The sequence below is a fragment of the Porites lutea genome, chromosome 14 (genome assembly GCF_958299795.1).
Source record: "Porites lutea chromosome 14, jaPorLute2.1, whole genome shotgun sequence".
In the NCBI taxonomy this organism is placed as follows: domain Eukaryota; kingdom Metazoa; phylum Cnidaria; class Anthozoa; order Scleractinia; family Poritidae; genus Porites; species Porites lutea.
The window spans coordinates 6,681,431-6,707,777 of record NC_133214.1 but is presented as its reverse complement, the minus strand read 5'-3'; the positions used below and the strand labels follow the sequence as shown (position 1 = coordinate 6,707,777).

Below are 26,347 nucleotides of genomic sequence, written 5' to 3'. Positions count from 1 at the left end.
TGATAGACGGGCGCATGCGCGCGCTAGATACCGCTGAAAGTAACGCAATAACAACGTAGTGGCGTGATTGCCTCCTCCTTCTTTCCTACCCTAACTAAGAAGCAAAACATGAACAATAGGCAGAACTGATACGAGCACTAGACTAAAACCGCATAGGATAACAACGGCTAAAAGTAATGAAAGAGCTAGAATAAATATGAAACTGAATGTAACGGTGGGGTGTATTCCCCCTTATGATAAGGTACGAGTGAGCTAATAAAATACGCAGTTCATGGTAAAGACCGTAGTTACGGCTAGAGAGTACACGGCAGAGTTATTAGTCAAAGTCCCAGTCCTTATTGTGCCAAAATGGGGCTTTCCGCGAGCGGTCAGATTTCCTAGTGGGGATAACAGCAGCAGGCGTCGGCTGTGCATCAGCAGTAAAAGAGGGGTCCAGGGGAGTTTGTGGAGGACTCCGAGAAGGCATAATGACTTCAGGAATTGGGGGGTGTTCCTGGGCGGGTAGCGGAGAATGAGCTGGAGACACTGAGTGGTGTACCGGAACAGTATAGGTATCCACTGGTGGAGAACCAAGCACTGTAGGGGGTCTTAGTGAAGGGACGACGGGAACAGGATCATCGTCAGAGTCAGAAGCAGTGGATTCGGTCTGGCCACGGATGGGTCCTTGTGGAGTCTGAGCTAGGACAGTTGGGGTGACAGGGTAGCAGTCACACATAGGAATGGTGTAGACCTTACTGCGGAACTGTGAACTGGTAAACTTGCGGAGCTGACAGAAAAGGTCTTTATCGATGCCGATCACAAGATACTTGTCGCGGGCTTTCAGTTTGTCTTTGTCACCTTTGATGAAAACAAGGTCACCAACAAGGACAGTGGGGATGGAGGCTTTGGTAAAGCCATGGGCCTTGGACTTAGCACTCGGCATGTGATTCTGCTGGCGGGAAAAGTTTTGACTGAGAATAATCTGGCGGTCGACAATTGGAAGCTGCGCTCCAGTGAGCTGGTCGCGTTGCGTCCACAACTCAAGAGCTGAGAGGCCATCACGGCGGATGCGGGAGTTTATATTGGCCGTTGCTAAGGACAGCGTAGTTTGAGAGACGGGGCCTCCCTCAGGAGACAAGTTGAGGATCTCCAAGCCTAGCTCTTCGATTGCGCGCTCAGCCACAGGATTCTTGTTAGGGTTTTTGGGCCTACCAACCTCCAGGGTGATCCCATAAGAGAGGAGTACTCTGTCTTTGGCAAGGGCGGAGAAGCCAGGGGCAGGATCAACGCGGACGATCACCCCTCCGTCGCGAAGGGAACGGAGCTGAGAGCAGAGCATGATGATGGCATTGCGGAGGTCTTCGAGTTTTTCACTCGCGATGAAGGAAGACACGGTGTACGAAGACACTGTTTCCCTTAGAACCATGATCAGTTGACGATGACGCTTAGCGACATCAGCTGCAAATGATACGCCAATGGTAGGAGGAGCATCGGCAGAAGACTGCGGGTGCAGGTGTTTAGGGATAGTCTTCAGAGATTGACAGGTGTGACAGCAGGAAGAGACAGTCTCAATTGCTTTGTCAAGGTCCAGAGCAAAGAAGTACCTGCTAAAAAGGCGCTTGGTTTGGTACTTGGAAGGATGACTGAAACGGATGTGAAGGGCTGTCAGGAGTCCATCAAGAACAGTGCGAGGGACAACAATGCGATCGCGAGGGGGCTGGAAAGGCGGGTGGTCTTTGACAACGAGAAGACCATCAGTGGCGATGACGACGTCCTGAAGATAGCGTTTGACATCAATTATTTTGGTAGCCTTCTTTGAAGGTCGGGTACCTTGACTGAGGTGAGAATGGGTTCGCCGGAGGTGAGGGCATTCCAGCTGGGTAGCTTGCCATGCGGCGCGGCTGGTGAAGGGCATTCGAACAGAACCCTCTAGGACTTCGCTCACGGAGATGCTGCGCACAACAGAATCTTCCAACTCCGCAATAAAGCGACAAATCTGACAGCTGGAGTCCAAGCATTCTCTTGGGTGTCTGCTGGCGAAGTCTGAGGGGAGGTTTTCAACACCTGCAATGTGGCGCACATGGACAGAATAGCGGCTGACTGTAGACAGGAAGGTGGTAACTCTGGAGCTGGCTGAGAACTCTCCTCTCCTAAGCTTATCGTAGGCTTGGACACAAGGCCTACTGTCCGTCAGAACTTCGGTTGTATGGGATGACTGGATAATGTAAGGGGCGAAGTGCTTGATGGAGGAAGCTATGGCCAGAGCTTCGATCTCACACGGTAGCCAGGTCACTTGATGCTTTCGCAGTTTCGCGCTGAAAAAACCAGCCAACAGCAGTTTACCGTTCCGGTGGGTGTAGAGTGTGGCTGCGATGCCTCTATTCTTCACAGAACCGTCTGTCACGATCCACAAAGCGTCGCGGGGTTGGGGGATTGTGATGGTCTTGTGGTTTTCCAAGGCAAGTTGGGCGGACTTGAAAGACAGGAGTAACTCATCGGACCACACTAGTCTTTCTCGAGATTCCTTTCCAGCGGTGGCCTGATCCAAGGGGTCCAGCAATTCAGCGAACTTAGGGAGTACTCGGCTGAGCACCTTGTATGCACCAACGAAAGATCGTAGGCCTTGAACAGTAGTAGGAGGGTCAACAGAGGATAATGCGGCTAACTTGTGGGGGCTAGCCTGTATGGTGCCGTTAGACCATACCCAACCCAACACGGTGGCCTTTCTGGGACAGATGAGTGTTTTGGGCGCGGAGAGACGAAGATTGTTGCGTTGAAGCAAGGAAAGAACGCGCCGCCAATTATGAAGGACATCTGTAGGGTTGCTCCCACCAACGTACAGGTCATCAGCAATTTTGGCAACACAACCCTCTTGAATTAGGTCACCCAGAACTCGAGACATTAGCTCCTCGAGGCATGTTTCCGACCCAGGCATGCCCATAGCAGAGCGGGTATACACACGGATGCCTTTAAAGGGTGTGGCTACCCCACAGTACTTCATGGAAGAGTGAGCCAGTGGAATTTGATAGAACGACTTTAACAAGTCCGAGATAACTATATACTCCCACTTCCCAATTTCACGCAGTACACCATCGACGTTAGGCATTAGAGAAGGCTGGGGCTTGCTATACTGGGCAACTTCGCCGAAGGATGTCACAAGTCTGCTACCCCCATTGGGTTTCTTAACAAGGAAGGAGGTATTCAAGTACTCAACGTGTACGTTCACCTGTTCAGGTCTGGCAAACACACCAGCCACTTCGAGCTCGTCAAATTTGGCTTGCAATTCCTCAAGGGTGCTTCTGTTGTACTGTGGGAGTCTGCCTTTACGCTGAGGGGGGAGTGTGGGACCAATGTTGACAACAGCTTCAATGGTACCGCTAGCGCCGTTATATTTCGAGATAGTGGGGTTGAAAACATCATCAAACTCCAGATTCAGTGCTCTGAACTTGTCGCGAATGTCCTCGTCTAAGCAGCCATCGGGGTCAAGGATCACATTAGTGGAGAAGGGCTGGCGGCAGGTAGGGGCAGTAGTGGTTGTAGAGGTAGGGGCAGATGTGGTGTCTATGCTGTCAACAGGTATAACATGCCTTACATGACACAGCTGCTCGCCGGTCCGAAGAAGTATAGGAGAGTCAGTCGTATTGGTTATGCGTACAGCGTGGTCCACAGAGAGGACTTGTTGAGGTGGGGGCCATGCTCCTTCTGCCTTGAGGGGGGTGTTGGATGGACAGTCTAGTCGGGGTTCAAGGGCCCATAACGTATCTGGGTCAGAATCACAAGGGGTGTCAAGCTGAACGTATTCTCCTGGCAGTATAACTGTGCGTTGCGGGTTGCGTAGGAGAAAGGACTGGGTGCGTCGCACAGCTGGTTGAGTAGTGTGTTTGGAAGCAGTACCATAGTGGATTACGTCAGACCCGCCGATTACAATTTGGCGCCTGGCAGGACGGATGCCGATGTCGTTTCGGGCCAGGAAGGGGTTTCCCGCTAAAATGTCAACATCGAGTTGGCGAACAACTAGGGCGTCTAGTTCAAATGCTTGCTGTCCACGAGTGAGAGTGCAATGCACTTCACCCACCACATCCATAGGGGTAACTCCATCGGCTTGGCGGGCCATCTGAGAAGCTGGGGTAACAGGTAGGCCATATAACTTAGCGGCCGAGGCACGAACCATGTTAGACGTGGCGCCAGTATCAAGGGTGAGCTGCACGGGGTGCTCGTGGTAAAAGGTGTTGAGAACAGGTGATTGAATGATGCTGACACGGAGTGCAGTAGGTGCAGTAGGTACATCACTGTGCTCAGGCGGGAGGGCATGATCGCAACACTCATCATAAGGGCCACAGTCGCCGGTCGCAAACTCATCAGGATCGTCGTTTATAAGACGTGAGCGGGCCAATGGTCTCCTGTCACGATCAGGCAGGTAACGGCACTCCATTAGATCATGGGTGTTGTGAGGGCGTCCAGCGGTTTTGCAGAGAATACAAGATACAAATGGACGGCGGCGTGGTTGGCCCTGTCCGCCATTAGAGGTGCGTCTGGGGTTGACATTGCTAATACGCATGGCTTTGGTGTCCTCTATGGAGCGTAGTTCATCAAGGAGGGAATTAAGTGCTTGTGAGATCTCTGGCTTGAGTGAGGCAAGGGTCTTGTTACGCAACTCAGAACCATACTTCTGCTTTACCAGTAATGGTAGGCCAGGGTGGATCAGCTGCAGCCACAGAACTACTATAGTGTTCTCGAGCGATGGGGAAAGATCTTCATCTGCGGTCACCTGCTCACCGTGGTGGGTTAAGCCACCATTAACTGCAAGGAGGTTGTCTTCGAAGAAGGCCATGAGGCGTTGGAATAAGTCCTCTGGTCGCTCAGCAGTTTGAAGGCTGATGCTTGCAAGGTCGAGGAAATGGGCTCCGGAGGACTGGAACCCAAAATGCTGGCGAATTTTCTGCCAAATGTCATTCAGAGAGGTAGAGTGCTTTACTATGGAGTTCCTGGAGATCACGGGGCAAAAATTGGCAATCTGTCCGAGCAGAAGATCCAGGTGGGCATTTTTCTGAGCGGCAGTAAGTCGTTGTGCCTCAGGTATAGACGTGCCATCATTCGTAAGGCCTCTTCGAGGGTTGGCGGCGGTTTGTTTTTGCCATGTGGCCTCTAAAAATGGGACAAAGTTCTTGTCTAGGGATAAGATGTAGACTAAGTTTTGCCTCCAACTTTCGTACGAGGTGATGGTCTCGTTTTTCGTAAGCTGCCATTGTTTAGGCGCCCTGGGAGCGGCGGCCATGTTGGTTTTCCTACACGAGCGGTTACGGCGAATTCAAGTTGATTTGTTGATCTTCGCACTTCGTGAAAATAAGGGTCACAGGTTCCAGACGACCACACTTGTGTTAGGGTCCACCGTACGTGGGTAAAAGCCGCTGCCACCACGCCAATAAGGAACAAACTGTGTCTTAACGAGGGTTTACTGAAGACCGAACGCGAACCGCATTATTAATGACTTGCCAAACTGCCTTACTTCGTGCCAGCCTAGAATGTATGCCGATGACACCCACATTACTTATGCTGGCGTTGATGTGAATTCAATACAGTTAACTCTGAGTCACGATTTAGATAACCTAAACAAATGGCTTATTTCTAATAAACTTACTTTGAACACTTCTAAAACTGAATTCATGCTAATTGGCTCCAGACAAAAATTGAGTACTTTGTCGAACCCACTTGAGCTCTCGATTAATAATGTTCCGATAGAACACGTTTCCTCTGTCAAATCGCTTGGAATATTTATTGATGAAAATCTACGGTGGCAAACACACATTGATAAATTATCTAAAAAGGTCGCTTCCGGAATTGGAGCAATAAAAAGAATTAGACCTTTTGTCCCTCCACCTACCCTTCACTATATATACAACTCATTAATTCAATCTCAATTCGATTATTGCAATCTGGTCTGGGGTAATTGTGGTAAAACATTATTTGACAGGCTACAGAAGCTTCAGAACCGTGCCGCTCGCGTTTTAACCTTCTCTAGCTATGATGCTGATGCTAACCGTTTGATTAGACAACTCGATTGGAAAGACTTGAACACTCAATTTCAAATACAGAAATCCATAATGGTATACAAGTCTTTAAATGGCCTTGTTCCTGAATATTTATCATCTAAGTTTGTTAAACGAAATGAAACGCGTTACTCCCTGAGGGACTCTGTTAACAAACTATTTGTCCCATTTCCGCGAACTAATTTCATGAAAAACAGCTTTACTTATAGCGGAGCAGTTCTCTGGAACAGTCTACCCTGTCATGTGAGAGAAGCCGAATCTCTTAGTCAATTTAAAAGATTAGTTAATGTTCATTTTTAATGTTATACACGGCATTCATGAAAAACAGGTTTTAGTTAGATTAGTTGTAGTTAGGTTTTGAATTTTGTTTAGGATAGTTAGGTTATCTTTAATTTTTAAATTCCTGATGGATTTTACCGTGTTTAAATAAAGATTGATTGATTGATGGAATTACAAAGATGATAGACGGGCGCATGCGCGCGCTAGATACCGCTGAAAGTAACGCAATAACAACGTAGTGGCGGTGAGGTTTATCAACATGGCGGCCTCGAAGCTCGAAATCAATTTCCGCCGTCTTTTGGAACGCTGCGAAGCGATGGCCTCAGAAATCCAGGAGAATAAAGAAAACGTAAGCTGGAGGTTGGAAAAAGTGAGTTATAGCATTCATCCAAAAACTGTTTTTTACTGGTACCTCTCTAGGATTTGAACAATCTGTCGACCCCAGCTGTCTGTAAAAAATTTTCACCATTTTTCTACTCCATATTGCAGTATGTTTTAACGTTACAGAGGCAAACTGCCGAACTAAAAAAGTCAGAAAGGTTAGTTTTTAAATGCAGAGTAATAAGATAAAAGTTAAACGAGCAATAAATTTAAGCTACATCCATGGTGGTTGGCTGGTATCAGCTTCCGAGTTTCACTTTTTTGTCACTCTGTAACTAAACTTTCTTCAATTCAAAGCAAACATTCACATGGTGAAAAAAACCTCTAATGAAGATACTGGTGGTTGTTTAATTTTTCGCATCACCAATGAGTGTAGCTAGCATTTCAGGTCATGCCTCTTATGATTAAAGAAGTGTACCTCTTCAAAAACTGGGAAATCAAAATATTTTGGTTCCATCAGCTTGTCGAGTCACATGCAACATACATTTTTTGAAATAATCAAAATGTTAAATTTTAAGTTTTTTTTTTCCCATTTACTTGAAGTAATCAAAACATTAAATATTAAGTATGTTTTATATGTTACAGCAAACCAAGTCCAGATGCAATGACTGAATACAACAAGAAAGTAGAGTTCCTTAAAGGTTTAATACAAACACAGAAAATGGTGAGACAGGGATCAGTGTTTTGAAATCTTAAGATGTGCATCTGTTGTTGCATTCAAATAGGAAAAAATATTGTTTAGGAACAACTAGGAAATGCTTTTTATCAGAGAATATACAAGTACAATAAATTGTATATCATTTGTATATTAAGTATTTTACCGTTGGTTGCATCTAAGCGTGGACACGAGATAAAACATGTTCTAATAGGGTGCCTGACATGACGTGTTTTGCTGCCAAACATTTGAAGTTTGACAGCCGTTAAAGCAAACTGTCACGCCAAAGGTAAGTTGTTTATATGTTTTTGATTGGCACGTTACGCTCATATTCCATTTACGTTTACACATGACCTTCCAAACATTGTCTGTGTTTTATTTATGTGAGTAAAACTGAAGTGCATATGCACGTAAAAATTACGGGACAGTGGAAATCCACCATCAGGCGTAAGGGGAAAGTCCAGGCACCCTTCAATTTCTACTGGCTCTGAAAATACCATATTTATGTTTGTTAGAAGCTCTCAAATTCTCTCTTCCAAGGGTTTGTTCCCTTTAATCTTCTATAATTGTAGTTGAATACAAGTGTAGATCCATGTAAAATAAGACTTACCTTCACTTTGTTTTGTAGAAATCACCAACAGAAAAACTTCTCGCCAGTCGGCAGTTAGTGCGTCCACTGAGTCAAACATCCAATGCACAGATCACAGAGGCAGACAAAGGACGAACAGTAAACAGAGCACAAGAACTTCATATCAGAGCAAAGTCACAGATTAATAAAGAGATGAGAAGTGAACTTCTGGGAGAAGGTGAGAATAATGCAGCTAAAAATATTTCACTTCTGATACAATGCACTTGTAAGTTAGTTTATTTGATATTTATTTTTGTTGATTTTTGTAAGGATCATGCACATTACTGGCTTACATTCCTCGACACATTACAAAGGTTTTCTTAATAGCCCAATATTTTCACAGAACTAAGGACTTTCAGGGCACCTTACCATGGCACATTCATTTTGCCTTGTTTCTGGTCATTTTATGATTTGAAATACTTTGGTTTTTTCAAAGTAAATTGAATGATAAATTTAATTAATTTATTAGTATTAAAAGTTAACAAGGAACCTTGCTTATTTTCCAGACAACAAGAAAGACAGTCATGGAGTGCGAAACAGGTGACTGATTATAATTATTTCACTTGCATATTACTAGTTTGGTCCCTTAGTCGCTGTAAAAAATAACTCTTTATTTTATTTTATTTTTAAATCCCCCATAATCACTCTGTTTGCTCCCAATGCAACACTTGGCATAAACTATAGTCTTCAAATGCTCCTGGGAGAACTGTGTAATTCCAAGGGCTTTTGAGAACAAAAACTTTATTTATATGTAAAGCCTCAATTGGTGATAAAATTATTCAAATAGGTTAACTTCAGAGAACAAAAGAATGCACACCCTTCCCCCCTACACAATTCAAAGTTGGGTGTTTGTTTCTGTAAGTAGCTTGAACAGCAGCACAACATTGCATGGAGGGGATGGGGGAGGAAAAGTTTTATTTTCACCTTTTGAAGTCAGTAAAACCTCAGAAAGCCCCTTTAGGACAAAGTGCCTCAACTGATTTTGACACCAATTGTAAGGAGGCAAACAGGGTGTATTATGTAGAAACTCCAAAAATAAAAGTCAATGGAAACAAATCCCTGATAGCAAGTCAGTATGACTTTTTAAGTTTGCACTGGTGTCAACTTAATATTTTCTGCATCATGAATTGTTGGTTAGTGTTGAATAATCTGCCTTTTATAGCCCGTGTTCCAGCTCCTTCCCACACATTGTCTAAACCCTCAGAGTGTGTTCCATTTGAATTATCCAAATAAGGATCAGTGACTTGTGATCACTGACAGATTATAGCACATCAAAGGACCCAATGAATCACCCCTGGGAAAGGATTCACCAGGTCACTTGACGTACCACTGCATGGTTTCAAATCGAGAGGTGCTGGATATTAGTCGGTTTATCATGGGCTAAACAACACGAGACCTATATAGTCAGAAAGAGCAAATTAGCAACATTCTCAAGTTTGGTTTTGGGCCTATATTGAACGATATAAATAGATGTATGGACGAGGTGACCAGCAATCCATACATAACATGTACATCTCTTATAAAAGTGATTTTCAAGTTTACAGATAGCTGTATCTTGTTCGATATTGGCCCGATCGACACCACACTTTCATACCCTCAACGTGCTTTTTCTGACCATGTGGATCTCATGTTGTTTATCCCATAATAAACCGACTTATACCCAGCCCCTTTTGATTTGAAACTAGGTAATGGCTGAGTGATCTCTGACCTGGATCATCCCAAAGGAACTCACCCTTAGTCCATGCAGGCTGTACATGTAGTGTCTGCCATACACTGGCTACCTGGTTTTGACAAACCTTTTTCTTGAAGATTAACAGGCAACAAGAAAAGTGATGCAAATGATGAAAGCATTGACTCAGTTCTACAATACCATCAGAACTTACAAGAAAATATAGCAGAGGAAATGATAAAAATGGCTCAGCATATAAAACATACATCTGTCATGGCCAGCAACATTATTAAAGAAGATAACAAGGTTACTAGGATGTTTGTCCTTTAATAACAGTAAATAACAAATTATTGGATGAGGTCTTTTCCTGACATCTGAAACAGACTAGGTCAAGTAAATGTTATTGGCTGAAGCTGATAACTCTTACTGAGACTTTGATTGTTGCAAATACCGTATTTCCTTCAATAATAGCTGTCCCTCAATTAATCACCTGCCTTGAATAATCGCCCCCCTTTGACGGAAATGTTTAAAATAATCGCCTCCCCCAGCTCTATAGGTGGTCACCCACTAGGGATAGCCATTTTGTGGAACTTGGAGGATGGAGCTAAAGTGGAGTCTGATTCAGCAAAACTGATCAGTGATGATTCAAGCCGCTCTGATGCCACAGAAATTGACAGCAAAAATTAATCAAGGAATCAAATTTGGAACACTTTAAATGCCAATGTTCTTTCATCTGATGTGATTATTTTTTTATTTAATGGGAAAATAGAACAAAATAATATTTAGGGCATGACTTCTAGTCAGCAATATTTGAAATAGTCGCCTCCCTCGAATAATTGCCTTCCCTCGAATAATTGCCCCCTTTTGGTGCAAAAAAAGAAATAATCACCCCCAGCTATTATTCAAGGAAATACGGTATCCCAAAAACCAAATCCAAAAAGAATTGTTTTATTATACACGGTTGTGAAGAAAATAGTGTTATGATAAACACATTGTCCTTGAATGCCAAGCTTTGTGCACACAATTTGAAGGCTGTCATAAATATGATCAGCTACCAAGGTGACCCCTGGCCTAACTGTTATAAATTTAATGGAATAAAAATAGAACCAAATGAAATCTGTACCTGTTTGATTCCCTGCCTGCTTGTTTCCTGCAACTTGAAATCTTAGTGACAGCCATGTAAATTTGTATCAATAAGTTTCTTTACTATTGTAGAGACAAATTACCCAAATTTTGGGCAAAACCACTGCCAAGGATGCAAAAAGTCCACTTTTGGTTGACGTGCATTATTCAAAACAAAGGTTGTTAATGTGGACTTAAGTAAAGGCTTTAAACCGGCTGATATAAAGGATAATGCCTGAGCCCTAAGGCCTTGTTAAAAATAAACCGAGCGCCTGAGGTCATTATTTTTAACAAGGCCTTGGGCCAAGGGGTATTGTTTAATGTACTTTTCCATTGTTTTAGAACCAGCAAGTCATAATTAGGGTCTCTTGTTCCACCTCAGTGACCTGGGGTTTAATTTATTGAAACTAATAACTAACGTTCAAAACAATAGAAAGGTGCATTAATAACAAGGAAGGCGTATTTACAAATCGGTCATTTTAGGAAGGCTCCATGTACAGACGACAGAGATAAACTTTGAAAAACTTACTGTTCAATGTTGTGTTTTGTTTTTTAGACCTTGGAGCAGTCAACAAAGCTTGCAGATTCAAATTTTGAGAAACTAAAACGAGAATCAGAAAGACTTGAGGAATTAACACAGACACCATGTTCCTGGTGGATTTGGATTATGATAATTACAGTCTGTATTGTGTTTATGTGGATGATTATATTTATTAGACTTTTCCCAAAGAAGTGATATAGTGATAACCTTAAAGCAGAACTCTTCAAACAAAAACGGTTCCAAGAATGTACAAAGATTACAATATTATTTGAAAATAATTTGCAATAAAACAACTATGAAGACTGTTTCAGCTTACTGTGCTTAATTTATCAAGAGTTAAAATTCTTCTGGCCCCAGTTGTTCGAAAGGTGGATAATGCTATCCATTGGATAAATCTTTATCCAGTAGATAATGCAATATTTGTTTCCCTAATACTTACCCGCTGGATAAAGATTTATCTATTGGATAGCCCTTTCGAATGTTTGAACCAATAGGGAGAGGAAACCACTTAAGTGTCAATGAATTCAGCATGGAAGTACTAATAAAGGCCAATATTTTTGTATCTCCTACTGGACAAATGACTGCATTGCCATTTTACTTGGTCATCTGAGCCACACAAAGGTCTAGCCATCTGAAGGACAAAGGCGGTACCTTCAATTCTCAGTTATTTTTAATCCTTGGGTATTAGTCAGGGCACCTGGGAATCAAACCTGTGAAAGTCCTGCAAAGAAGCCCTCTAGCAACTAATGGCGATTTCCAAAAGTCAGTACTGGGTGGCTGAACCATGATCGGACTAGTCAGTTTGAAAATGAAATTGGCTTTTTCAAAGAGTGTTTGCTGAAAACTGTCTCTTTAATGCAAACTATTCAGGATGTGACTCATCTAGCTGGATAGTTTTGATTAAAAGTAAAATTCTCATTATGATAGGAATGGTCTGGCTGGTCGGTTCTGACAAATAGAAAGCATTCTAAGTTAGTATTAAAACAAAGAAAATCAAACCTAAGGATAAATGAGGCTGAGGGAGGGGAAGGCAAAAGAGTAAAGTAAGGAGGGGGGAGGGGTGAGGCAAATGTCTTGCAATCCCTTAAATGGAAAATGACTGAATTGAGATTGCCCTCTACTATTCGAAAGTTGATGTATAAAAAATCTACTATATTCTTGCTGCCTTCACAGCATTATTCACTCAGGTAAATGTATGTCAATAAATTTTAAAATTTATTTACACTGTAGACCTTTACTATGTTGGTCACTGAAAGGAGTAAATAAATTGCCCAGCCAATTCTCTTTACAGTTTCAAATAGAGAATGCAACTTGCAAGTCTTATCTCTTATTTTAAAACGCGTTATTATTAACTATGGAACTTAATGTTAGGGAAAGAATTTACTTGTAAATGACAAAATTACGGCTTTGTGTCAAACAAATATAGACGTCTCCCAAGCAACAACAATTCACAACAAAAATAAACTTTACAGTTGCTTGTTTTCTCCCCTCCCATTGCCTTTCCATTTCCATGTGTTACGCGATCTGCGCGTGCACTTGCGTTCTTCACTTGCTCTGTTTTCTCTGCTTACCGGACGTTTCGTACCCACGGACGTTTCGTACCCAGACGATTCGTACCCAAAGTTGAGATGATTCGTACCCAACGCTAAGATGATTCGTACCCATGCAAAAACCAAGTCTTTATTTTGTAAACAGTGTGTTTTCATAGCTTAAGTTAAGGCTTTCACTAAAACAGAACTAACCACAAGACAGGACGTACTGGTGGAGACTCTGGGACGAAACAAATGTGTTTGTTTACGTCCGAATTTGCTACATGTCTGAACGTGGACTAATCAAAGACTATATACAACTTTGTAAAGTTTATGATTCGACAAGTTCAAACATCGACATATAAATTGGACCCAGCCGTGAAAAAAAATTGGACCCAGCCGTGAAAAGTGGGAACAAGCTAATTTCGTGTAAGTATCATGTCCTTTTCACTTGTATGTTAATGAAAGTCTCACCTCCTCTAGTATCGGCGCCGCTCACGCGTCACGAGTCTACGCAAAGAAAGTGAGCGGTGGTTATAATTTGATCTAACTCGCGTGTAGGTAACGAGTCCTTCTGATTTATATAAATGTTTTTAATTTAGATTGTTTTAAGAGAGATATGATTAAAAATGTTTATTATCAGTTGGGTACGAATCATCTCAACTTTGGGTACGAATCGTCTGGGTACGAAACGTCCGTAGGTACGAAACGTCCGGATTCCTTTTCTCTGGGTGAAGTATATAGTACTTGTCTGAATTAACAATATTCTAAGGGTTGCTAAACATTGAATTCCCTTACGGGAGGTTGTATCTTTATGTACAGAAATGGAATAAGAAGAAGATTGAGTGAATTAAATGATTAAGATAAGCTGTCAAACTCACATGAAGTTCACCTGAAAAACAAGGCTCTCGTGTGTAAACACGAAGTTAAATCACACTTAAATAGATCCTACAAAAGATTAACTACAATTTCCACTCGGCTTCCAAAGTAAAAACGTATAAGTTGTGGCTTAAAATGAAAAAGGCAAGAGAGTCAAAAGAGTATTAAGCTTCAGTCTCAGTTAAAATTGTTGGGACACTTTGCTGTCTTCTTGCCGTCCCAATGTTGCTGTGCAAGATTTGGTGAGTTAACTGTGATAAACAACATTGGAAGGACGAGGAGACGGGCAAAAACTGAACAAACAGCGTTGGGTGGAAGTGTCCCAAGTATTTTTGTTGATACTGTAGTTATAAACTATTTCCCTCATTCATTTAGGCTATGTTCACACTTTTCCGATAGCTCTTGCGCCGACACATGTTCACACGTAACATGTACAGTTGCTTGAAAACTCGAAAGTGGATCGTCGTATATCGGGTAAGTTTCTGGGACAAACCTCAATGCACTTGATAAAATTATAGGCTGTTTCCCTGACAATATTATCCACTGGATATCGCGGAATTATCCAGTAGATAGTAGAAAGCGCTATGCATCTCTTTTCAATTTGGGCCTATGAAGTGGGAGACAAATTGAAAAAAAGTTTCTTGACAATGTCTATGAATACAGCACCGAGAGGCAAGAACGCAAAACGTTTTGTGCTGAATTCCCTGACTAATTGGTCATTATACTGATGAACAGTTAGGACTGTTAGATATATTCAGCACCAGCAACTTGCCGTCTGTCCCTTCGAATCCTTTTCTTTTTAAGCCACACTTTTACTTTCTCCCTACATGTATTCACTACGCTAATTACGTCTACAAGTCTACTTTCAATGCGACACCCGGCTACAATGTCATGATGCTTTTGAACCTTATTTTACTCTCCATAGAAAGTTACAGAGAGTTCAAATGTGGATAATGATCGGTATTTTAACCGAAGTTTACTTAAGTCATATATACGACTATTGCTTGAAGCGCAATGGTTGTTGACTTGCAATCTCACTGTTTTCAGGGAGGAGCAATTCATCATTAAACAGTCACAAAAACATGGTAGCCAGTCTTCACTTACTTCATGACGGATGTTGACTGTCAGATTGACTTCAGTTAATGAGGTGTTTTCTGGAAAATCACCATCACGTCTACCTGGATAAAGCCAGTTATGCTGTTTACCATCACTGTAGTCATTTAGTGTCAGAGTGAGTGTAGTTAGCGACTTGTTTTCCGCTATAAAACTTTTCAGAGAGCCTACCCACAATGCACAGCTCGAGAGTTGGTAATCACTGACTGTCACAGTGAGGGACGCTATTGAATTGTTCACTGAGAGTGGTCCAATGAAAATCGCTTCCAAGTCAAAATAAGTACGGGTGATGTGGTTAATCGTAATGACCAGCTCCTTTAAAGATGAGGTACATGCCAGTCCAAACGCGAGACCTTCTTGCCAACTCCCAGGTTTTTCTATTGAATCGATCAAGAAGGTGGCATCGTAAGGGCTATCTTTTTGTTCTGTGTAGTCGTTGCTTGTAAGGCAGAGTTTTGTTAGTGAATTGCATTCATCCAAACATTTTCTCAGAAATTTACCCCAAAAGTCAGTTAACTTACTACCGTTGATTACGACGGAAAGTGTAGACAAGGACTTCACCGCCATCAAATCTTCTCCAAATTTCACCCCTCCGCCACGATCGTCAATTGAGAGACTAAGTGTAGTTAATGACGCCATTTTAGCCAAGCTGTTGACCAGCGTGTATTCCCAGTCTTCTGCCATGTTACTGTAGTTGCTGATTGTAAGACTTAAGACTGTTAATGAAGAACTTCGCAGCAAACTATCCCCGAGGTATTTCCATGTTCCTGGATTCATTGTGTAGTTGCTCACTGTAAGATCCAGCGTGGTTAGTGATGTGGTTTCTGCCAAAGCATCACCTAGCAGACGCGGCCAGTCACTAATTACTTCGTCGTCGTTAATTATTTTAAGATTGATCCTCTCCTTTCTGGTATTCTTAACTTCAGAGAACACTGGTGTCAGTGATGCAGGATTGTCAATACAGACATCAAGAGCATTACACGCTTCCTTAGGAACAACAGAGACGCCATGCTCTTTTACTTGAACAGTTACGTTTTTATCTGATAGTTTCTGAAGTAGGGTCCCTGTCCCCGGGGCCAACTTTCTCCAAGTATCGATTGTCATGGCGGATAGTGTATTTTGTCGTCCAATATATCTTTTAATAGTATTAGCGACACCATCACTTAATTTTCCATGCACTTTCAAAGTCAGGCTTGTCAGGGGGACATGCACCAAGATCTCACATAAATCTTCTGCTCCATCACACTGCAGCTCTCCCCAAAGAACTACAGTAAAGTGTTGTTTTGTTACTAACCCGCTCTCGACCACAGCAGGACGAAAATGCGCCACTCGATTACATGTAACACTGCTGCCAGGGTCTGGATGAAAAGTACAGTTAACTGACCCCTTCTTTACCGAACGAAGCTTTTCCACAACAGACTGCCAGTTGTCTGGAATCTCTCCACGGAGAGTCAGTGCTAAATCGCTTAAAGAACGATTTTCTAGAAGACTGTTTTGAAGAGCATTCACACCAAAGAGACTAAGGTTGCCGTCAACGCTAAAAGCCAATGCCTTGAATGCAGTTTGTTGTGCAATTCCTCTGCTAATAACAGCAGTTACAAATTCCTGCACATCTCCAGAGATATTAAGGGAAAATGAGGCCAAAGCTTTATTTGATAAAAGCTTTCCTAAACCATGGACCGCAGTATCACTCAATGATCCACGAACCTGGAGGTCCACAGAATTCAAAGGAGTGTCCGCAGACAAAGCAGGTTCAAAGGCACTGACCCAGTTCTCATCCCACACTTTGTCGAGTTGAAACGTTACTTTCCTCAATTTTTTGCGTGCAGCTAACAATTCGCTGATGACAACTGCTGCGTCACAAGGTAAACGGCCGCAAATTCGTAGAGTAAATTCTGATAAAGTCGTGTTTCCAGATAAGCCGTCATGTAGGGCGTTGGTTAGGTGTGATGTCACCACAGCGGAAAAAATGCTAAATGTCTGTATCTGCGGGCAGGATTGTATGCACTCTGCAAGATGATCGCAGCGCGTAAGATGTAATTCCTCGATATCTGTGCTTTCGTGAATGGTAAGTTTAACTGGCTGTCGTAAATTACGAAAGCTTCTGCATGCCTTTAAAACTTGAAATATATTGTTCTCGGCAACATAAAAGTGATTCAATACGTGAAAGTTAATTGCAACTTGCTGTGGGAAGGGTATATAGGAACAAAGAGTAACCGCCATTTGCTCAGCGTGTCCACTTTCGCTAAAGCCTTCCACAAAGAACGTTGAGGCCTGCTTGCTGCACTTCATCCAGTCCCAGTCTTTCTTCTCCTTTAACTGCTCCCCAATCTGGGTGAATAACGCGGTTGCTTTCTCACCCAGCATACCAGAAACAAAAAGAAAAACTTGTGGATATTTTTGGACCAAATCATCAAACGTCGTGTACTGAAATACATTTAGCTCTCTTTTCTGTAGCTTCTGCGTTATAAAAGCGGCAGCCAAATATTCTTGGAAGGTCTTGTGAAGAAACCAGTACTCGTATTGTGACCTCAGGATCCTCTTCAGTCTTTCTTCCTTGTAAAGAAGGCCTATTCTGCGAGCTACCAAGTTTTATTTCTGACCTCACGTTCTGCCAGTTCTTCTTCGCGAAAAGATTGACGATCGTTCAGCAGGCAAGTCCAAGCCAACTCTCCAAGGGCAAGAATATCTTCGCCAAAACGTTTCTCTAAAGTGTTATCTTCTGGAACCACCAAGCTGTGTTTTGCACAATATCGTCTCAAAAGGCATTGGACAATGACTTGGTAAAGTTCAGTCCGCGAAGTTGGCAGTTTTCCGTCATAATCCTCGTAAATAACACACAGAAGAAGTAAATTTAGCGGATTATTTCGGAGTGCGTTCAATAACGTGTTTTCTTTCACTTCCTTCGCGAGCATCTCTCCTTTCGAGCTATGCTTCGGACCGACATTTTGAAAATGCTTCTTGATATAACAATAAGCATCATCTTCTGTAAATCCTTTGACCTCCAAAAGAAGATCAAATTCAAAGTTCTTTCGCACATCAATTCCTTTTTCCTGTCGGCATGTAACCAAGACATAACAAAATGGCAAAATTCTTCTGCGAAGTAGTTTATCTACAAAATTTTTCGATTTCTCGGGAAGTTCATCCAAACCATCAAGAATGATTAAGATTCTTTCTTGGTTATGAACATCCTTAATGAACTCAGAGAACTTCGTCCAGGTCTCCTCTTCCATATCTTCAGGCAGAAGCTGTTCTTTGATAGCTTCCATTATATCTTTATCTATGTCCCGACATTTAAGGAGTAGCACAAATTCCAGTTTGGGAAAAGAAGAGTTAGTTGGTACCGTTTCACGAGCCCAGTCATAGGCAAGTTTAAGGCAAAACGTAGTTTTACCGATTCCTGGACTTCCCTCTACTAGCGTCATAACATCCTCACCTTTTTTAAGATCTTTAAAGATGTCGTACATGTCAACCTCATCATTTTTCACCTGAATTCCAAATTTCCTTGGTTGAAAAACTTTCAATTTTGTGTAGGGGTTTTCGAAAGGGGAGATGATGCTTGGGCGTCCCTCTAGTTGCGTCAAAACACCTTTGCCAGGAGCCTTGAAGATGTTGTACATGTCCATCTCGACATTTTCTACCTGAAAGTCTGCTTTTCTTCTTGAAACAATTTTCAACCTCGTGTATACGTTTTCAAGGGGTAACTTGATGGTGTTAAACCAAGAAAGCGGCATCAACTTAGATCGTCTCTCGTATTCAGCTTTGAGCAATTTCACAACAACTGACTTTTCTGTACCTGTGGGCACATGAAAGATATATTATCTCTATACGTTATAAATTTCTGAGTCAAATGTTAGTTTATTTCTGGTTTTCATCACTTGATGACCAGTACTTTTTGATTTTACTTGTACGACAAGAATTACAGACTGAGGGCAGGGAGGGGAAGATACCTTAGCAGGTTAGCATTAAATTGTCTAACAGAAAATAGAGACTGAAACCGACTTTTAAACATGTAAGCACCTATTTGCAGGATGTTACACTACAGTCGCTTTCATCACTTAAGAAACGTGATTGGTCACAACCGAGTATTAGATTAGAAAAGAGCTTGTTTTCTTAAGAAAGTGTGGCTCTGTCTCGGTAGGAAAGTGAGACAATAATTTGGTTTTATCAACCGAGTTGACTGTTAAAAGTCAATTTTTCATTGTAAAAGAATTCAAAACCAGATTTTTCCAACGCTAACCCTTTAGTCAGAGGGAATCCATATAAGGGCTGATGCTCGAAGAGCAAGATTTTGAATCTTCACCATAGCAAAAGTACCACCACAATCTTGTTTTGTCAGCTCAGCAGATAATAAAGCCGGCGACACCATACTACTATTGAGAAAATTTTCATCAACTATCTTAAACACATGTGATGAAATACCAACACTTATTCTTAATAAGCCAGAAACAACCTTTACCTTCATCTCTCAACAGTCTCATTTGTTTTGGAGCAAGGACAACACTTGAAGATAATGGCCTTTTGACTTTTTTGGAGAACGTGGATCTCTTTGCTACGCCTGCAAGTAAATCAATTACCGACATTAATTTTATCTTATCCCCAAATAAGTATCACAAAAGCATTTTACCAGACCTTTTTTAAGAAGACGTATTCTTAACGCTGCATACACTGACAAACAAAGAGTTAGAGGGTAGCCTGGGATCAGGTTCCGCATTGTGGGAAAAAGGAGAAAAAATCGGCGTGGGTGAAATAAAAAAATCGGTGAGCGAAGCAAGCCGAGAGGTAGTCAGGCGAGGGGAAAGGATATCCTCCCCAAGATACCGCTCGGCTCGCTTTGCTCGCCGATATTTTTCCTATTTGACCCCTGTTTTGCCTTTTTCCCCCACTACGGAGCCTGGTGCCAGGCTAGTTGGAGGGCAGATAGCCTACTGAGCAATATCACATTTCTAAGGCCTGTAAATTTTGTTATTATTTTAGATTTAGTGGTTTCATGAACCACACTCATGTCTAAAAGTATATCCATTATTCATGAGGCTTGAAACATTTGATGCACATGACTGAAGTAAGCAGCGACGGCTACTTGCACATAGACCCTCGAGCATACGATATAAAAAGCGTCAGTTTTGCATGTAATTGTAACTGTACTTTTTACCCAAAAAACACCTAACAGTGAAAAAACGCGACTGGTGTTCGTCCGTTCCAGATCGAGTTGGAATTTGAGTTGGCCTTTGACGAGATGGGAAAAGTGGAGGAGCTGAGGAAAAACCTCTCGGAGAAATTAAAGGGAGAGATAACACAGGACCAAATCGGCGAACATGGGCAAAATTGGTGGGAGACGAATTCTCTTAGACTAGATCACCTCTGCCACGTTACACAGGTTTGAAAAAATAATATTAAAATAGCTTTGTCACGTAATTTAGCCAAATCCTAGCCTGAGAGCAGACTCTTCATTTGGGGGAGTCGCGAGAAGTCACGCAAAAGCCGTTCCCTTTGCCGCTTGCCCGAGCGTTCCCTTGCTAGCCCCATTGAATAAAGAGCTAGTTCGCAGGCTAGCCAAATTTCGACACTTGGTCCTAGCCAGCAACGTGAAAAATAAAAATAACCGTTTAAAACATTGATCAGTATGTGCAATCAAATGGTGACAAGTGAAATTATTCCCTATAATTTCACGAGTATACCATTTCATTGCCTATTAATATCATGGGTGACGAATCACGTTAGCAATTGTAAATTTTTGACATGTTTATCCCGGATCGTATCGATTGAGAACTTCACTCTCTCAAATGTTTAAACCTTAAATCTGGCTTAAGATCAGAATTTTCACAATTTTTCCACAAAATACCTGTTAGAATCATTCTAGATGTGCTCTTTCGTGTGTTCAGGTTTTCTAAAGCGTCTTTTTGTGCCCTGACATCTTCATTCACAGCATTTTAAAACTTCGTCGTTATCTTGACACTGAGGTTGGTAACTGAGGTAGCCATGGCAATTTTGTAATTTCACATGTGAAATTACAAATAAACGCTGAAAATTGCGCCAAAATTAAGGCGTTATTTGTCACCTATGATATTACGATCGAAACATCCTCGTTTGTCACGAAGATATTATTACGTCCTATACAAAGTTATCTCTACGCTAACCTTAACTTTCAACGAGTAATTAGAAATAGAAGAATTGAACATTCAAAGCCAACTATTTGCTCTTATGAAAATATTTCTCAACTTTCTAATGGTGCATTCCTTTGGGATGATCCGGATCAGGATCAGTGACCCGAGATGACTCGGATCATGGTACATAAAAGGAACCGATAAATCCTTCCCCAAGGTGGTTTCATCGGTTCCTTTGATGTGCTGTGATCCGAGTGATCTCCGATCACTGATCTTGAATAGAACGCACCCTAAGATTTAAAGATACCTTTCAGACGACGTTTTTCAGAAGGAGAAGGTTTTTCATTTTGACAGATCACAGGGCCTTTCTTAGATGAATGCAGCTCACTTTCACTGGGACCTACAAAAAAAGTAGGTTAACACAATTTTGTATCACAGCCTGGGCCCATTATGCATCAGTTAATTGCATGAAACTCCGGCCCCCCGAACTCCGGGACTTAGCGGGGAATTTAACATTTGTTTGATATTAAAACACTGCTAATTTTTCCCGCTTCCCGGGCCGACTAGTTTTTACAGTGTAGTTCTAGGCTGGATTTCAACCGCTCTGTCCGGTCTGGTGTTCTGTATTTATTAGAATTCAAACCATTAAACCTGTTAATAGAAACTCTCGACTGCGTTCCTTCAAATTCATAAAAAAAAATAGCTAAAAATGTTACCCTGGGTGACAGAGGAATTTTTTTGTTACCTGTTATTCCTGAAAAACAAACCTCTGGAGCCAGTGTAGAAAAATGCAGTTATCAATTAACATCCGTATGGTGTACTTGTAAGTAATAAATTTAACGTAGCTTGTCCACTTTTCAAAAAAGTTCCATTTGCCATGATATCAAACATATGAGGTACAAATAATGGGAAATGTTGTGACCACTCCCCTTGTTTTGCGCCATATAGACACTGACTAGAATCAAGTGCGATTTTCAGATGTTTTATCATCGTGTTTATTTTCTAAATTTAGAACTGAAATCATGGCTTTCTATTTTGCTTATTTTCTAAAGTTTTCCCTCGTCGTTTTACCTTTCAGCTTTCGGACGGTGGCTCAGTCAACAAGGAAAAGCCACAACAAACGTTTCCAGTTGTTGTAGTTTGGATATCAATAACAGTTTTACCTGTTGAAATTATAAACCCAAAGAATGACTATTGTCACGTGAAAACGAACTATCAAAAAATCTTGAAATTAAATTTCTGTTCAGTTCATGGAGCCACCCTTGGTCGAGGGAAATTTGGGCTCGGATCGATGCCCTGTGTCCACTTTCGAAATCACAGTATCTGGCCAAAGAAGGTATTTTGGACATGGTGCGAGAAAATGCATAATTTCCAGAAACATGCGTGGGGATATTTCGCTATTAAACATTAAGTGATTTACTGAGGTGTAGAGATGCTACAACTTTGCCTCTGGCCGAAAAACATTGTGATCTGATGGGTTTCGGGCCCGCAAACCACCTTCGAGAAGACAAGGTCCGGACCGTCGGCTGTTTTCCTGTGCGGCCTTTACTACGTATTATGAAGGGCGTTACAAGGGTCACAAAGTAGCAGCGAAAAAACCTGACTAAATCGATGAATTCACAGCAAAAAATACAGGAATAAATCAATGGTAAGTCTCCTTTATATATTTTATAGAAGAAAAGGTAAAATATAATGATATTTAGCATTCGCAGACCTCAGTATCTTATTTCTCATACAACGTCTCAACGGTCGCCTATGACGCGACACAGACTCTCTTGCGAGAAAGTACGACAACGTTAGTTTGCATTCCATACTCATAACATGAGCTTGCATTGGGACGCCCGTGGTCAGACGTGAGAAGCGTACAACTTTCTAAAGCGCATTTGAGAGCGACTCGAGCCCCTTGAGTGTCCAACTTCAAAGCGGAAGCAGAGGGGGCGGGCATAAGAAAGCCTCAATCAAGAAACGCAAAATCCTCCACATCATGTTATCGCTGGATGCTGCTTCCAATGCATTGTTCGATACAAGTCCTACAATAGTCCTAGCAGTGTGCAGGATGTTTGTCACGTGAACCTAGTTTAGTGGCCTTAGCTACCACCAGTCTTCTATAGATCAGTAGTAGAGCATCTGGACCAGTAACCAGAACCTTATAGGTTCAACTCCTATTCGGGGAGTACTTGAATTTTTGTAGGAGCTGCCTGTGTCACTGACTGAACAACAGTCTTCCCCACTAAGACAGTTGTACATAAATACACGTACATATGAAAAGAAACACTAACCTCTATTCGAAAATGAGCAAAAACTAACCTTACCTTCATCTTCCAACAGCCTTGGGTATTTTGGAGCTGGAATGTTACTTGAAGATAACGACCTTTTGCCTTTCTGAAGTTTTTTTGTCAAACCTAAAATCCAATCAAATACTGTTTTAGTATTTTTCCCCAATAATAACTTTTACCTTTACGCTACATAGACTGATATTCATCTTTATATCTATTATATTTGCAATTTTTAAAAATGAAACATTGTATGAACTAAATGTCGCCATTCTATTAACAAAGCTTGAAAAAGGTCTGACTGGCACTCGAGCCTTGAAGGTTGTAATTTCCAGACGCTGCAAAACTCTGTTGAATTGAATGAATCAAAAAAAATACAGGACAGGTCAATTTCGCCATTAAGAAACTCTTGGATTATGGTTTCCACGTTGTGGATTCCGGATTCCAGGTAATGGATTTAGGATTCCAATCCTTAAATTCTAAGGCCCAGGATTCAGGATTCCATGAAAATAGAATTCCCGAATTCCAGATTCCACCAGCAAAAGTTTCTCGGATTCTGAAATCCAGATTACCATTGGGCGATCAATAGCCATCTTTAGCTTGTATATGTTGTTTTTCCAGTAGAGGTCCCAGGGGAACTTGACTCGTGAATAAAATGTAAATTAAAAGAAACAGTTCTCTAGAGTATTTTCCACATGACCTGCATTGCAAATAAACCCTACAAGCTAAAGAGGTCTATTGTTACTTATCACCTCTATACCCCGGCAATAGTCAGCATTTAGAAGTTCCAAGCTGAAAATTTCACTTAAAATAACCTATTCAAAACAACCAAGCCTCTATGATAAAATACAATTTCCTTATGCTGTGGTCCATTACCCTATTTAGCATGAAAAACGTAAACCAGAAACGAGTATTAGTATAATTACATTGATGATTATCGAAAATAGAGCGCTATGATTGGCTAGGAGCTTCGCGTCATTCTGCTATAATCACCGCGCGATGATTATAACATTGAAGGCTAGCAGTTTTCAAAATGGCAGCCAGATTTGTGGATGTTTCAGAGTCGGAAATTGATCAATAATTTTATTTTCTTGAATAATCATCAATGTAATTATACTAAAACAATTAGTCGCCTCAGGCGACGTGAATATCGGCGAATAGTCGCCTCGACTTCATCTCGGTGACTATTCGCCAATATTCACGTTGCCTGAGGTGGCTAATTGTTAATTATTTCTCGGCATCTAACATTGTTAACCTGTAACCAGTGTGAAAACGTTTTGAGCTTGTAAGGCTGCGTGCAAACGGACGCAACATTGTTGACCAACAACTCCCAACATTGTTGGATGTTACATGTTGCGTCCGTTTGTACACCCTGTTGCACGTTGTTGCGCAAAGTGGCGGTCAAACTTTTCGCCCCGTGCAAATGGACGCAACATTGTTGGCTTACAACTCCCAACATATATTGTTGGGAGTTGTTGCACCCGTTTGCACGTAGCCTAAGTCAGTCTTAAACGAGTCTTGTTCAATGCTTCGACCATTTCTTAGTTATTTAACATCCCCACACGGAATTAGTACATCTCCCAGACCTTCCTACATAGAAACCAATGAATTGCTCTTGTGGACATATTGTTAATGTTTCTAAGATTCAAGTGTACCTTTATAAAGATGTTTTTCAGTTGGAGAGGGTTTTTCATTTTGACAGATCACAGTGGCTTTCTTAGATAAATTCTGCTCATCTGCACTGGGACCTACATAAAAAAAAAACAAAAACAAATGTAGAAATTAATAATTCGTTACTTTTGACCCTCAGGGTTGGGAATAAGACGTTGAAAGGTATCGCAATTTTGAAACTCTTTGAAACTGGCAAATGCAGGCAGACTTCTCTGGTGGAGTTATTAAAAAGAGATTGACAAATTTGTCGTTGTGAAGTTTTTGTAACTGCGTGAACTTACACATGTACATTTCCTAATGCCAGCAGATTACACAATACCAAGACCAATTTGAATTTAAAAGTGAACCTGTTACCTTGAGAAATGGCAAGCATTCGTTGCACAAGTCTGTTACAGTGATCCTGCCAGCTGTATATCGTGGCATACTCTCCTTGAAGAAGCTTGGCCTCTCTCAGTCGCAGCTTCCTTTTTTTCTTCCGAACAGCTTTGATTGCATTGGCCCAATCTTTAGGATCTTCTGATTCCACCACACAATTTGAACCAGTGAGAACTTCCTGTAAGGCTTCGCCAAGACCAGAGTTCCCACTAACCAGCACAGGCAGACCAGCAGATATAGCCTCAAGGTCAGCTAGACCGAATCCCTCAGTTCGTGATGGCATTATAGCAAGATCAACTTCACAAAACAACTGTGCTAACTGCTCTCTGCTTTCATTAAAACAACGCACAGTTAGTTGACTGCGATCAATGCCTTGCTGGAGTAACAAATCTTTTACTTTCTCCTCTTCGCCACTTGGAGCTCCAACAAACAACAGCTTATAGGGCTGTGGCTCGTCTTTCAACTCAGCAATAGCGCGGGCAGCAATGTCATATCCTTTAAGCTGAAAGTCTTCATTGTCACCACGTCCAAATACTAAGACACTGAATGTTTTTCTTTCTTCAGTGGCTTGCTTTACATCAGAAAATTCAGAGAAGATGCCTGGGGTAAGATTGAGGACATCTTGATCCTTTCCACAGGCACGGAGATAACCTGAGAAAGCTTCAGCCAGCTTGGGACCAACTGCTACAACTTGATCAGCTTTTTCACACAGTTTTACCTCAGCCTGGTGCTTTTTCTCTCCTCTTAAAATGGCATCTGCGTAGGACTTGTACATACCAAGCTCTTCAGGAACTGTATGAACGACCTGAATCCACTTGCAATGATGATGTCGTTTTATAATCTGCACTTGCCGACCAAGTATGGCCCCATGTCCTATCACACAGTCCACAACATGGCCGTCTGGTAGAGAGGACAACCAGTCTACTGGGTTGTCATAACCTGCCATTTCCTCTGCTTCAATGAGATGAACATTGTGACTTGCAGCAACTTGTTTATCTTCCTCGCTGCACTTGGGAAGATAAACGCTGACCTCCATGCTGGGGTGTTTTGCCAACTGAATGGCCAGCTCTCGGTTGATGGTTGACAAGCCTCCTTTTGTTGA

General features: G+C 41.8%; 3 protein-coding genes and 1 pseudogene across 4 annotated transcripts in view; 1 reads left to right on the top strand and 3 right to left on the bottom strand.

Annotated features, from left to right (window-relative positions):
* The window catches only part of LOC140924628 (uncharacterized), a 302,908-nt gene that overhangs the window by 126,089 nt on the left and 150,472 nt on the right, over window positions 1-26,347 (bottom strand). The gene's annotated exons all lie outside the window — the stretch shown is intronic.
* On the bottom strand, window positions 317-5,254 carry LOC140924919 (uncharacterized). Its single transcript, XM_073374905.1, has one exon. The coding sequence runs from the start codon at window positions 5,252-5,254 to the stop codon at window positions 317-319; it is 4,938 nt and encodes a 1,645-aa protein (XP_073231006.1).
* Window positions 6,556-11,588, top strand: LOC140924667 (vesicle transport protein USE1-like). 2 transcript variants are annotated; one of them, XM_073374698.1, is made up of 7 exons: window positions 6,556-6,675; window positions 6,795-6,844; window positions 7,272-7,350; window positions 7,970-8,147; window positions 8,476-8,509; window positions 9,779-9,944; window positions 11,317-11,588. In XM_073374698.1, the coding sequence occupies exons 1-7, from the start codon at window positions 6,565-6,567 to the stop codon at window positions 11,494-11,496; spliced, it is 798 nt and encodes a 265-aa protein (XP_073230799.1). In that variant the 5' UTR covers window positions 6,556-6,564; the 3' UTR covers window positions 11,497-11,588. The 2 variants fall into 2 exon arrangements, with proteins under 2 accessions (XP_073230799.1, XP_073230800.1); XM_073374699.1 differs by lacking the exons at window positions 6,795-6,844; window positions 7,272-7,350.
* Window positions 14,340-26,344, bottom strand: LOC140924918 (uncharacterized; annotated as a pseudogene).

Coding starts and splice junctions, on each gene's coding strand:
- LOC140924919 (XM_073374905.1), bottom strand. CDS start 5,254: ATGGCCGCCGCTCCCAGGGCGCCTAAACAATGGCAGCTTACGAAAAAC.
- LOC140924667 (XM_073374698.1), top strand. CDS start 6,565: ATGGCGGCCTCGAAGCTCGAAATCAATTTCCGCCGTCTTTTGGAACGC. Junction 7,351..7,969: donor TAATACAAACACAGAAAATG/GTGAGACAGGGA, acceptor TTTGTTTTGTAG/AAATCACCAACAGAAAAACT. Junction 8,148..8,475: donor AAGTGAACTTCTGGGAGAAG/GTGAGAATAATG, acceptor CTTATTTTCCAG/ACAACAAGAAAGACAGTCAT.